Genomic DNA, 14778 nt, shown 5'->3' with positions numbered 1-14778 from the left:
TCAGTATCTCTAAGTATAACTGGGAGAGACACCAAGCTAGACCCAGGGGACAAAAATATTTAAAAAAAACCTTGCCCTCAGGGAGCTCCCTGTCTGGCCAAGGAAAAAAAGAAAGATAGAAAGAATCACAAAGCAATGTGGGAACGGCAGTAACAGAGTGCATTGGGTCCAAAGGTAGCACCAAGGAGGCCAGGGGACAAGGAAGCGCAGAGGAATGCATGTTCAGCTGGACTTTTGAAGAGTAAACAGGAGTTTGGCCCTGGCCAGAGGTACTGCGGGCAGTAGAAAGGACATACATTCTTTCAACAGAGCTCCTAGAGCAGACCGATACTAAGGCAGAGACACTTCCAGAACCTATCCCAGCGATACCATGATGAATAAGATAAACGTTTCTGACTTCCTGGAGTTTACAATCAGATGAGAAGAACAATAATTAAACTACAGGCTTCTGCTACACAACAGGGATAGATGCATACCATCAGTGGCCCAGGGCCGGGCGGGGGGTGGGGTGCTGAGCTTACATGTGAGGTGAAACGGATAGCAGGAGCCGCAGGAAGGACAGAGTGAAGGGAGCACAACATTCCAGGCCCAGAGAAGGGCGCCCAGCAGGGCTGCAAGGAGAGAGGGCATGGGAGCTGACAGGAGTCCAACGGGGCAGGAGTGCAGGTGTGTCTGAGATAAGACTGAGATGAAAACAAGAACCCTATCATGCAGGATCTCTTAAACTGGAGTTCAGGCTTTATCTTGAGGGCAATAGGGAACTATCAAAAGGTTTATTTAACATGGAAAGACTAGTTCAGATGTGTGTTTGAGAAAAGGTATGTAGCTATAGTCCAGTGAGTGAAACCAAAAGAAGTTAACCAAGAAGCAAAGAAAACAGCTATGAGAAACCAGGAAACAGTTTACAGTAGTCTGGCCTAGGGCAGTAGCAGTGGAAACAGAAAATGGGCCAAAAGGGCTGAGGGATTCAGCAGGCTAGGAGCGATTTGACTGGAAGGAGGGAGAATGAGAAAGGAGCCAAAGACGGAACCTCAGTTGCTGGGTCGGGCCACAAGCGGGTGGCACCATGATTCAACAGGACGAGGCTGAGAGGCAGAGTGGATGTCGAAAGGGTAAAATGATCATTCAGGAGTGAGCATTCAGCACACCGGTGAAGACCCTGCTTTGGTTACCTGCTTCCCACATCCGAGCGCCTCGGTGTGAATCCTGGTCTTGCTTCAGACTCCAGCTTCCTGTTAATGCAGACCCTTAGAGGCAGCAGTGATGGCTCAAGTACTTGGGTCCCCGCCACCCACATGGGAGACCTGGATTGAGTTCCTGGCCCTGCCTGGCTGTTGCGGACATCTGGGAAATGAACCAGAGGATAGAAGATTTCCACCACCACCCTCTCTACCTTTCAAATAAATGCAATAAATAAACACTTAACAAGAAAAAGCTTAAATATGTAACCAAAGGACCCAGCAATTTCACTCCTAGGAATGAATATATCAAAAGAACTGAGGGCAAAGTCTCAAAAAGATACAGAGACACCACTGATCACAGCAGTGTTAACCCGAGGGCCAAAAGGTGAAATAACCTATCGTCTCCCTGTAGATCCATTAACAGATGAGCGAACAACTGAAATGTGATATATAGAAATAATAAAAATTATTCAGCCAAAAAAGGAAATTCTGCTATATGCTACAACATATATAGACTTTTAAAACCTTACGCTAAATCAAAGATGCTAGGTACAAAATGACAAAGAATGGGTGAGTTCACTTACATTAAGTCCCTAGAATAGGCCAAGTCATCGAGACAGAAAGTAGAACAGAGCTTACTAGAGGCTGGGGTAAAGGGAGAAGGGAAAGTTATTGCTCACTGGATACAAAAAGCTTTCATTTGTGGATGATGATGAAAAAACTGGGGGTATAGAGGCAGTGATGGTTACACAAGACTGTGAATATATTTAATGCCAATGGATTGTACATTTAAAAATAGTTACAATAAGTATTATATTATACATATTTTACCACAATAAGATAGGTATTAGCAATCATACTCATTATTATTATATTTTATAATATTCCTTTTTAAAATATTTATTCATCTAAATGGTAGTGTGACAAAGAGACATCTTCCATCTGGTTCACTCCCCAAATGGTCCAAACAGCCCGGGCTTGGCCAGGCTGAAGCCTGGAGCCAGGAATGCCATCTGTGTCTCCCACCTTCCTGGGTGGCAGGAAATCAAGTACTTGGGCCACGACCTACCGCTTACTAGATGCACTGGCAGGGAGCTGGATGGGAAGCAGAGTAGCCTGGACTTGATTCAGGTCCTCTGATATGGGATGCAAATATCTCAAATACCTTCCTTGAGAATTTTAGAATCACCCTGTCAGTTTTTACAAAAGAAACAAAAAACAGCTGGGATTCTGAAATGAACTATGTTGAACCTATAGATCACTTTGGAAAGTACTACCATCTTTCTTTTTTTTTTTTTAAGGTTTATTTTATTTATTTGAAAGACAGAGTTACAGAGAGGTAGAGAAGAGTCTTTCATCCATTGGTTCACTACCCAGATGGCCACAATGGCCGGAGCTGCACCAATCCGAAGCCAGGAGCCAGGAGCCAGGAGCTTCTTCTAGTTCTCCCACATGGGTGCAGGGGCCTCAAGACTTGGGCCATCCTCTACTACTTTCCCAGGCCATATCAGAGAGCTGGATTGGAAGAGGAGCAGCAGAGACTCAAACCAGCGCTCATATGGGTTGCCGGCGCTTCAGGCCAGGGCTTTAACCTGCTGTGGCACAGTGCCAGCCCCAAAGAATTCCTTTTCAAAATCAACAATTTCCACCTTGGTTCTTGCCCTCACACATGGGATAGCTGGTAGGGGAAATTTTTTTGTTAATTTTCTCCTTTAATTGAGAAATACAGGGTCAGCACTATGGTTTGATGGGGTTAAAGTTCCAGTCTGCAGTACCAGCATTCCATACAGATGCCGGTTCAAGTTCTGGCTGCTCCACTTCCAATCCAGCTCTCTGCTATGGCCTGGGAAAGTAATAGAGGATGGCCCAAGTCCTTGGGCCCCTGCACCCACATGGGAGAACTTAAAGAATCTCCTGGCTCCTAGCGTCAGGTGAGCATAGCTCCAGCTATTGTGGCCATCTGGGGAGTGAACCAGTGGACAGAAGACCTCTCTCTGCCTCTGCCTCTCTGTAGCTCTTTCAAATAAATAAATAAATCATTAAAAAAAAAAAAAAGAAAGAAAAGAAAAATACATGCTCATGAAGAAATTCAAAGAAAAGCACAAGGAAAAAGATCTATTTCTAGTCGGTGCCGCGGCTCAATAAGCTAATCCTCCGCCTGTGGTGCCAGCACCTCAGATTCTAGTCCTGGTCGGGGTGCTGGGTTCTGTCCTGGTTGCTCCTCTTCCAGGCCAGCTCTCTGCTGTGGTCAGGGAGTGCAGTGGAGCATGGCCCAAGTCCTTGGGCCCTGCACCTGCATGGGAGACCAGGAGAAGCACCTGGCTCCTGCCATCGGATCAGCGCGGTGAGCCAGCCGCAGCGGCCATTGGAGGGTGAACCAACGGCAAAGGAAGACCTTTCTCTCTGTCTCTCTCTCTCACTGTCCACTCTGCCTGTCAAAAAAAAAGAGAAAAAAAAAAGATTTCTAACAAAACTAAAATAATATATTCATTGCATTATTTTTCGTCTGTTTTATTTATAATATTTACTCCCAGTATTTTCTTTTTTTTCAAGTGGTATTATTTTTTTAAAAATATTTATTTATCTATTTGAAACACAGAATTACACAGAGAGACAAGGAGAGGCAGAAAGAGAAGTCTTCCATCCACTGGTTCACTCCTCAATTGGCCACAATGCCAAAAGTGCACCGATCTGAGGCCAGGAGCCAAGAGCTTCTTCCAGGTCTCCCATGCAGGTGCAGGGGCCCAAGGACTTGGGCCATCTTCTACTGCTTTCCCAGGCCATCAGCAGAGAGCTGGATCAGAAGTGGAGCAGCTGGGACTCGAACTGGTGCCCATATGGGATGCTGGCACTGCAGGCAGCAGCTTTTACTTAGCGTCAGCCTCTCAGTATTTTCAAACTTGAGAAAAATTTTGTGACCATTATACAACTGTACAGCAATATAATAATCTTAGAAAGTTGACAGAGGAAACTACGATCAGGATGTCAAGTTTTGTGACACTTCAAAGTGAATTTATATTTTACTAATCACAACCTCACTTTCATACAGCCAGACCCTGGGTCCTCATGTTCCATCCATGAGCTAAACCCAGCTCCTGTGGACAGAAGAAGCATGTAGTCCTATAACGGCTTTTATCTGTACTGAACATAAGGTCTTTTCTCGTCCTTATTCCCTAACACAGAGTATATAACAAGTGTTTACATAAGTAGTCTACTGACGATTTAAAGTATAGGGGAAGATGTACTAGATTACATGAAACTCATAAGTCATTTTATTGAGGGACTTGGTATCCACAGTGATCCTGAAACCAATCCTGATGCATAAGGAGGGACAACTGTAAATACGTTAAGAGCCCTTGCAATAAATCAAAGATTCAAGGAAAAACACCATTACATGATTAGTAAATTTCCATATTCGTGCCACATACGATGTTTTGGTCAACAACAGATTACATAATACAAAGGTGTCTCCATGATATTATGATGGAGCTAAAAAATTTCCATCACCAAGTAATTACTTACATGTCTGTAGTAATGCAACAGTAAACAAACCTGTACTGCCAGTCATATAAAAACAGCATATACAATTATGTATATTAACAAACATTTGATAATAAATGACTATGTTACTTGTTTGTACTTGCTTGTTTGTACTATACTGCATTTATTTTTTCTTTTTAAAGATTTTATTTACTTATTTATTTGAAAGGCAGAGTTACAAAGAGGCAGAGGCAGAGAGAGAGAAGTCTTCCATCTGCTGGTTCACTCCCCAAATGATCACCAATGGCGGAAGCTGAGCCGATCCAAAGCCAGGAGCCTAGAGCTTCCTCCAGGTCTCCCACTCAGGTACAGAGACCCAAGGACTTGAGCCATCTACTACTGCTTTCCCAGGTCATAGCAGAGAGCTGGGTCGGAAGTGGAGCAGCTGGGACTGGAACCGGCGACCATATGGGATGCCGGCATTACAGGTGGCAGCTTTACCTGCTATGCCACGGGTGCTGGCCCCTACTATACTGCATTTCTATCAATATTTCAGAGTGTTTTCCCTTTATTCGAGAGACAGGCAAGGCTCCCATATTTTGAATCACTTTTCAAATGCCCACAAAATCTAGGCTGGGCCAGGCTGAAGCCAGGAGCAAGAACCCAATCCAGGTTTCCCAGCTGGGTAACAGGGATCCAAATACTTGAACTATCCATCTTATCTGCTGCCTCCCTGGGTACGCATTAGCAAGAAGCTAGAATCAGAAGTTTAGCTGAGACTCAAACCCAGGCATTACAATATAGGATGCAGTTGTTCCAACCCAACATCTTAACTACTGGGTCAAATGCACACCCCAAGTATACTACTTCCTTTTTCTTTGTTAAAACCAGTTTACTATAAAACAGCATGTTCACAGCTCCTCTTGATTACGTTAGTTCTCTTGTGTTTGATATTGTGGTGTTTTGTTCATTATGGTCCTAGCAAGATTATAGCTCCCTCATCTCCCCCTAACCCCAGACCAAACAGCCTAGGTGTCTAGTCAGCTATACCATATACCTGATTTCACATGACATATTTCTTAGAACAAATCCCATTATTAGAGAACACATGGCTGTACTGTTTTTCAGCTTGCCTTAGATGTCACATTTTCCCCACATTATTGTAAACCATGTCTAAATACTAAATAATTGCGTGATATTCTGTTCAGCAGAAACTATAATTTACTCATCTACTGCCCACTGTCTGACACGTACTTCCAGTCTATCACTGATAAACGGGACCAGAAACATCCTGTTTTAGTGACTTTCTGTTTCTGCTTCTGATATTGTCCTTTACCTCCTACTGGATCAATCCTATTGCAGATAACACCTAGACTTATTGGGTGAAATATCTCTTTTAAACACTATCTCAAAGTAATAGGGGGAGACCAACAAAGTCAAACTTGGCTAGCCAGGTGAGTTCACCATTCTTTGATCCAGACAAGGGAAGTCCCAAATTCTGTGTATAAACTGCCAAATTTGTGACAAACTCCTGAACCACGCATATACATGCCTGGGACAGGCTCCAAGTAGTACAGTTAAGGCTAAAATTTTCAAAATCGAAATTAAGATTTGAGTTGTCACCCATGCCATGGTAAACAGTTTTCAGTCAGAGTTCAATGAAGTGCCCACTAAAACCAAGTTAAAAAAAAAATACTCTTTAGAACAATATAAACAGATCTAGAATCTACAACATATTTGTTTATAATATAAAATTAAAAAGAATCAAATATAAACTCTAGTATTGAAAAGTACAGGATCTGGAAAAATTCATTGGATAGGATTAATAGCAGAATAGTGATAACAGAAAAAAAAAGAGTACTATATACAAATGAGTACTTTCTTGCTACAGGTTCTAAGTAGCTTAAATAAACAGCCTGAGGAAATCAACACTTTTAAACTCTCAAAATGCAAATTGGCTTCCCAAAAAAAACACCACTGAGGCTGAAGCACAGCGGGCATGAATCCATGTCAGAAGCAAGGATGTAACTCTTTCAAATAAATAAAATAAATATTAAAAAAAAAAAAAGAAGCAAGGATGAAGATACATGGGGGTAAGAGATAATATGTGATGGTGTAGGTGTAGAGTTTGGTAATTTATTTTAACTTAAATAAGAATTGTTTAAAATGTCCTAACCAGTAACTGTACTGCTGGATTATTTATCTTTTTTTTTTTTTTTTTTTTGACAGGCAGAGTGGACAATGAGAGAGAGAGACAGAGAGAAAGGTCTTCCTTTTTCCATTGGTTCACCTTCCAAAAGGCCGCTGTGGCCGGCACACAGCGGCCAGCACACCGTGCTGATCCGAAGCCAGGAGCCAGAAGCTTCTCCTGGTCTCCCATGCGAGTGCAGGGCCAAAGCACTTGGGCCATCCTCCACTGTACTCCTGGGCCACAGCAGAGAGCTGGACTGGAAGAGGAGCAACTGGGACAGAATCCAGCGCTCCGACCGGGGCCAGAACCCAGGGTGCTGGAGCCACAGGTGGAGAATTAGCCTATGGAGCCGTGGCACTGGCCTGGATTATTTATCTTAAGAAAATTAATTATAAGAAACAAAAGCCTGGGGCTGGTGCTACGGCACAGAAGGTTAACGCCCTGGCCTGAAGCGCCGGCATCCCATATGACTGCCAGTTCTAGTCCCGGTTGCTCCACTTCTAATCCAGCTCTCTGCTGTGGCCTGGGAAAGCAGTAGAAGATGGCCCAAGTCCTTGGGCCCCTGCACCGGTGTGGGATCCCCAGAAGAAGCTCCTGGCTCCTGGCTTCGGATCAGCGCAGCTCCGGCCGTTGTGGCCATCTGAGGAGTGAACCATCAAACAGAAGACTTCTCTCTCTCTGCCTCTCCCCTCCCTGTGTAACTCTGACTTCCAAATAAATAAATAAATCTTAAAAAAAAAAAAAAAGTCTATGTGACTAAAGACATTATGATATTAAACACGCGTATGTTATAACATATATAAATATATGCACACATATCTGAGGGATAAATATATATATCATATATAATAAAACATCAATAAGTTCAAAAAACAAAATTAAAGGATAAGCTTATTTTGCTGCAAAAAATGTTTGAAACCCATGGATACCAGTTTTTTTCATAACACATTTTTTCATGAACTTCTTAAAGACCCCTCATATACATAGATTTCAATTTTTTTACACCAAAATAAACTTACCTTTAAATTCCATTCACCATGAATTTTTTAAGTATCCATGTGTGTTATGTGTGAGTGTGTGTTGTGTCTGTTTGTATACAAAATCAACATAAGTCTTAAATATCTAACAATAAGAAAATGGGGAAATGTTTAAAATATTATGATTCAGCTGGCGCCGCGGCTCACTAGGCTAATCCTCCGCCTAGCGGCGCCGGCACACTGGGTTCTAGTCCCGGTCGGGGTGCCGGATTCTGTCCCGGTTGTCCCTCTTCCAGGCCAGCTCTCTGCTGTGGCCAGGGAGTGCAGTGGAGGATGGCCCAAGTCCTTGGGCCCTGCACCCCATGGGAGACCAGGAGAAGTTCCTGGCTCCTGCCATCGGATCAGCGCGGTACGCCGGCCGCAGCGCACTGGCCGCGGCGGCCATTGGAGGGTGAACCAACGGCAAAGGAAGACCTTTCTCTCTGTCTCTCTCTCTCTCACACTGTGCACTCTGCCTGTCAAAAAAAAAAAAGAAAAAAAAATATTATGATTCATAAACAATGAGACAGCACAAGCTCTAAGAATGGTATTGATGAAGACTGTAAAAACATGGAAAGAGGGGTTTTTTTTGGATGCAGTAAATAAACAAACAAAACTAAAAACAGAATAGGGTCAGCATTGTCACACAGGGGGTTAAAGCCACCACATACAATGATGGCAACCCATGTGTGTGCCATTCTGAATCCTGGCTGGTCCACTTTCAATCCAGCTTCCTGCTAACGCACTTGGTAAAGCAGAGGAAGATGGCCCAACTACCTGGGTCCCTGCCACCTATGTGGGAGACCCAGATGGAGTTCTGCGCTCCTGGCTTTTACCATGGCAGCCATATGGAGAGACTGAATCAGCAAATGTGAAATCTCTTCTTTCTCTTTCTTTTCAAAATAATAAATATATAAATAAATAATAAATCTTTAAAAAATTAGAGAAGACTATATATATGAGTTTTGTAACTTTAAAACATAAATACTATATTTATAGGAGCTTTGTAACTTTAAACATAAATACTATATGTATATGAGCTTTGAAACTAAAACATAAATACATGAATAATGTAAAAATAATGAATCTATTTCATATAATGTATGATGAATAGTGAAATAATATACAAAAAAGAAAAGGTTGTGATAGACTGGTAGAATTTTTTCCATGTTTCAAAATTTTCTATACTATCTTTGCCATATCATTTCCATCAAGAAAAATATTTTTCTGTATCTTTTTTTTTGTTTTTTAAAGATTCATTTTATTTATTTGAAAGATGGAGTTACAGAGAGAGAGGTCTTCCATCCGCTGGCTCACCTCCTAGATGGCTACAATGGCAGGGAGATACGCCCATCCTAAGCCAGGAGCCAGGACCCTCCCATGCAGGGGCAGGGGCCCAAGGACTTGGGCCATCCGCCACTACTTTCCCAGGCCATAACAGAGAGCTGGACTGGAAGAGGAGCAACCGGGACTAGATCTGGCACCCATATGGGATGCCGGTACCGCAGGCAGAGGATTAACCTAGTGTGCCATGGCGCTGGCCCCTGGGCTTTCTTTTCTTAAGGTTTATTTATTTATCTGTTCGTTCTTTCTTTCTTTCTCTCTCTCTCTCTCTCTTTCTTTCTTTCTTTTTTTCTTTCTTTCACAGGCAGAGAGGACAGTGAGAGAGAGAGACAGAGAGAAAGGTCTTCCTTTGCCGTTGGTTCATCCTCCAATGGCCACTGCGGCTGGCGCACTGCAGCCGGCGCACCATGCTGATCCGATGGCAGGAGCCAGGTACTTATCCTGGTCTCCCATGGGGTGCAGGGCCCAAGCACTTGGGCCATCCTCCACTGCACTCCCTGGCCACAGCAGAGAGCCGGCCTGGAAGAGGGACAACCGGGACAGAATCCGGCGCCCCGACCGGGACTAGAACCCAGTGTGCTGGTGCCGCAAGGTGGAGGATTAGCCTAGTGAGCCGCGGCGCCGGCCTATTTATTTATTTGAAAGGCAAAGTGAAAGAGATCCTCCATCTGCTGACTCACTCCTCAAATGCCTGAAGCAGCCAGAGCTGGGTCAGGCTGAAGCCAGGAGCCAGGAACTCCATCTGGGTTTCCCACATGGGTGGCAGGAACCATTTTCTGCTGCATTCCAGGTGCATTACAGGGAGCTGGATCAGCAACAGAATAGCTGGGACTTGAATCAGCACTTCAATACAGGATGTAGGCTTGCCAAGCAGCAGCTTAACCTGCCGTGCCATGTCTACTCCTGTTGTACCTGAGGGAGTGCAAACAGGGGAGCACCACACATTGATAAAATCCGATGGGTCCTTTATTGTCGGTGGTGGAGTAGGCTCATGCCCTAAAGAACTCTTGACTCCAAAGCCCAATGGAACAGGGTTTATAAAGGCAAAAACCATAAAAACAGGAGGGGGAATACATGGTTACTGGGGTCAAGCTAACCTAAATCCTGTGCTAAACTAATATCAATTATAATCTTAAATTAATACCAGTTACAATCTTCACAGTTTTAATTATAATCTTGACATTAATCCAGGTATTGGCCTAAGTCATATACAGGACATAGACAAATCACAATCTTATCAGTAACCCAGGTACAGCCTGTTTTTGAACTTGAGCTGTCCTGCTAAGGGGATTTCTATGCTTTGCCAAGTGTGATAGTGTTTGCTAAGTGTGATGTAGTGGTTACCTATGACTTTATTTATTTATTTATTTTTTGACAGGCAGAGTGGACAGTGAGAGAGAGAGACAGAGAGAAAGGTCTTCCTTTGCCGTTGGGTCACCCTCCAATGGCCACCGCAGTGGGTGCATTGCGCTGATCTGAAGGCAGGAGCCAGGTGCTTCTCCTGGTCTCCCATGCGGGTGCAGGGCCCAAGCACTTGGGCCATCCTCCACTGCACTCCTGGGCCATAGCAGAGAGCTGGCCTGGAAGAGGGGCAACCGGGACAGAATCCGGCACCCCGACCGGGACTAGGACCCGGTGTGCTGGCACCACAAGGCGGAGGATTAGCCTATTGAGCCACGGCACTGGCTGGTTACCTATAACTTTAAGTAACCCTTTTGTTTGACTACAGCACATCCTATAAATGTTATCATTTTCTAAGGATGTCATAATGTGGAAAAAAAACTGAGAAGTATGAAGGCTTAAAGTCTAACGTAGGGGTGGCATTGTGGTGTATCAAATAAGGCCACTGCCTGTAGCGCCGGCATCCCATATGGGTGGCCATTTGAGTCCACTTCCTATCCAGCTCTCTGCGATGGACTGGGAAAGCAGTGGAATATGGCCCAAGTACTTGGGCCCCTGCGCCAATGCCGGAGACCTGGAAGAAGCTCCTAGCTCCTGGCTTCAGCCTGACTCCACCTTAGCCATTGCAGCCACCTGGGGAGTGAACCAGTACATGGAAGATCCCTCTCTGTCCCCCCCCCCCCCATAGCTCTGACTTTAAAATAAATAAATAATCTTTTTTTTTTTTTTTTTTAATTTTTGGACAGGCAGAGTGGACAGTGAGAGAGAGAGAGACAGAGAGAAAGGTCTTCCTTTGCCGTTGGTTCACCCTCCAATGGCCGCCGCGGCCGGCGCGCTGCGGCCGGCGCACCGCGCTGATCCGGTGGCAGGAGCCAGGAACCAGGTGCTTTTCCTGGTCTCCCATGGGGTGCAGGGCCCAAGCACCTGGGCCATCCTCCACTGCACTCCCGGGCCACAGCAGAGGGCTGGCCTGGAAGAGGGGCAACCGGGACAGAATCCGGCGCCCCGACCGGGACCAGAACCCGGTGTGCCGGCGCCGCTAGGCGGAGGATTAGCCTAGTGAGCTGCGGCGCCGGCCAATAATCTTTTTTCAAAAAGTCTATCTTAGGGGCTGGTGCCATGGTGCAGTAGGTTAATCCTCCGCCTATGGCGCCGGCATCCCATAAGGGCACCGGTTCGAGACCCGGCTGCTCCACTTCCAATCCAGCTCTCTGCTATGGCCTGGGAAAGCAGTAGAAGATGGCTCAAGTCCTTGGGCCCCTGCACCCATGTGGGAGACCTGGAAGAAGCTCCTGGCTCCTGGTTTCGGATTGGTGCAGCTCCAGCCATTGCGGGCCATTTGGGGAGTGAACCAACGGAAGGAAGACCTTTCTCTCTTTCTCTCTCACTGTCTGTAACTCTAACTCTCAAATAAAATAAATAAAATCTTAAAAAAAATACTACCTATTAAAAAAAGTCTATCTTAAATAGCTTCTTCATATATCCTTAAACTTTCAGAGTAATTCTGGTAGACTCTCAATGTAGTCAAGCTGGACATTTTCATACTGAAATACAGATCTCTGGGCTTTTCTACAGAGTACAGCTGCTACCTTAAACATAAACCCTTTGAGGAAGCTGATTTTTTTCATACAGTTGTTTGTATTTTTTTTTTTTTTGACAGGCAGAGTGGACAGTGAGAGAGAGACAGAGAGAAAGGACAGTTGTTTGTATTTAATGGCATGCATTTTGGTCCTCTTTTACAGAAGGGAATACTGAACACCCCACATAGCTTAAACAATTAATCAATTTATAGAAAAAACTGTTTTACTGATGCTGCCACTCACACTACCCTCCTTCCTCCGGTGGATTATTTCGAAGCCTATTCCGACTTCCTATCATTTATCCATAAGTACTTCAGCAGGTGTCTCTGCATGTAAATGATACTGTTCAAAAACACATAAGCAAGACACTGCTGGTTCCTGGTCTTGTGATGCTGGCTCAGATTTCTGATATCAGGATTTCCTCAGGAAGCTATATATTAGGCACAGGGGAGTGTATAAACATATATTCATATTTTCTCTCTCTCTCTCTGTTACTTCCTTACATATTAAACCACTCAAAGAAAGGCTCTCAAGAAAATCAGACACAGAGTAGTTTGAATACTTTGAATTGTAACAGGATTACTGATCAAGGATTTTAGAGACGGCTCAGGGAAGAGATGGAGAAAAGTGACACACAAAACCCTCCACTTCTCAGTGGTGACTGACTTTCACTCACCCTATTGCTTGGTGTGCAACAGCTCAGTATTACAGTTACTGTACATGAAGTAACTCACATAGCTGCATATAAATAAATGCAATGAAGCTAGCTTAATTCAGAAAATGTCTATTAGTGATCCTTACCTTTTGCTGGATTGAGGTTCTGAGCTATAAATCCTCTTAGTTCTGCATTTGTGGAAGTCAAACCAACCTGAAAATAGTTTAAAAAATTAAAAATAGGACCTTAAGTGTTATGAGATCACTTAATAATCTATTTTATTTGCCTCACACTAGAAGTATGTATCAAACATCCATATATCCACATCAAAAAGAATTTTATTAACCATAGGAGTGTTTTTTAATGTTGCGCCGCTGTTTGAAATGGGAAAAATATGAATTGTCCAGATAAAGATAAAAACAAACTCAGTAACATTCTTAGGAGAATAACTGAGATCTATAGATTTACTAATGGTTTTTAGAAAGCAAGTAATATGGCAGCGAAGTTGTCAGAAGACTTGTCAAAATTCCACCCTCACTGCTGCCCTTAATTTCCTCTGTTCTTAGGTACTATCTGCAATGCTTTTTATACTATGACATGGACAGGATCAAAGAAAGACCATTAATACCACAGTGCGAGGTGAAATGCACTGATCTCAGGTTCAGCTGCTTGGGTTCACATACGGCTCATAAGGCTACCAAAGGGTATGGCGTTCCCCAATCATGCAATCTCCTCACCTGTAAACTGGAGAGTGAAACCAGTACTTACCAATCCAGGTTGCTGACACATTAAATAAGATCATTTATGTAAAGCATATGGCATGGTGCTTGGCATATGGTGCTCAATCCATGTTAACATTCATTACTGTTAGTATTGTATCCGAGGGAATACTATAGAGAGTGCTCATAAATTCAACTCTAGATGATTTAACTACTGTAATGTCCACTGAACCACTCAGCATCACAGGGGTGAATATGGTAGTATCATCAAACAAGTTTTTAAAAATTTGTTACAGGGACTGGCATTGTGGCATATAGGGAAAAGCCCCCACCAGCAACACCAGCATCCCGCATGCATGCCGGTTCAAGTCCCAGCTGCTCCACTTCTGATCCAGCTCCCTGTTAATAGCTGGGAAAAGCAGTGGAGGATGACCTAAATGTCTGGGCCCCTGCCACCTACGTCAGAGACCCAGATGAAACTCCTAGTTCCTGGCTTTGGCCTGGCACAGCCTCAGCCATTGTGGCCACTTGGGGAGTGAACCAGCAGATGAAAGATCTCTCTGTCTCTCACTTTCTCTCTGTGATTCTAACTTTCAAACAAATAAATAAACCTTTAAAAAATTTGTTATAGAGGCTGGAGAAAGAAAAAAAAATCTCCATTTTTGAAAACTTAGTACAAAGCAAACATCCAATAAATGGCTCTATTATTACTAGTATATTATATTATTGGTTTAAGCATTGAAGACTTGTAATCTTGAAACGAGTTTATGACATTAAACAAACTTTAGTATTACAAGTTTGTAGTTTAATACTTCAAACATTTTTTCAAGGTGCTACCACAATGAAAGGATATTTCTAAACAGTTTTACTGAGTTATCATTGACATACAAAATTATACATATTTAAGGTACACAACTTGATGTTTTGATATATGTATACATTGTGAAATGATTACTACAATCAAGCTAACTGACATATCCACTACCTCTATAAAGCTACTTTATCACAGTGTTATGTGTATGTTGGGAAGATTCAATTTAAAATCTATACTAGGGGGTCGGTGCTGTGGAGAAGTGAGTAAAGCTGCAGCCTGCAGTGCTAGCATCCCATATGGGCACCAGTTCGAATCCCAGCTGCTCCTCTTCTGATCCAACTCTCTGCTATGGCCTGGGAAAGCAGCAGAAGGTAGCTCAAGTCTTTGGGCCCCTGCA

At 43.6% G+C, this 14778-nt stretch overlaps 1 protein-coding gene across 27 annotated transcripts in view; it reads right to left on the bottom strand.

The window, feature by feature from the left end:
• The window catches only part of TFDP2 (transcription factor Dp-2), a 192620-nt gene that overhangs the window by 113940 nt on the left and 63902 nt on the right, over nt 1-14778 (bottom strand). For 22 of the 27 annotated variants that reach the window (XM_070072710.1, XM_070072691.1, XM_070072693.1 and 19 more), the window contains one exon: nt 12995-13061. The exons of the other annotated variants lie outside the window; for them this stretch is intronic. Coding sequence is in view for 4 of the 22 variants with exons in the window: in XM_070072691.1 (XP_069928792.1) it covers nt 12995-13061 (67 nt within the window). In the remaining 18 variants the exon portion in view is untranslated. The remainder of the gene's footprint in view (nt 1-12994; nt 13062-14778) is intronic. 27 annotated transcript variants of the gene reach the window in all.

Source organism: Oryctolagus cuniculus, chromosome 4, assembly GCF_964237555.1.
Source record: "Oryctolagus cuniculus chromosome 4, mOryCun1.1, whole genome shotgun sequence".
Classification (NCBI taxonomy): domain Eukaryota; kingdom Metazoa; phylum Chordata; class Mammalia; order Lagomorpha; family Leporidae; genus Oryctolagus; species Oryctolagus cuniculus.
The sequence above is the reverse complement of the archived record's forward strand: the minus strand, read 5'-3'. Positions and strand labels throughout refer to the sequence as shown.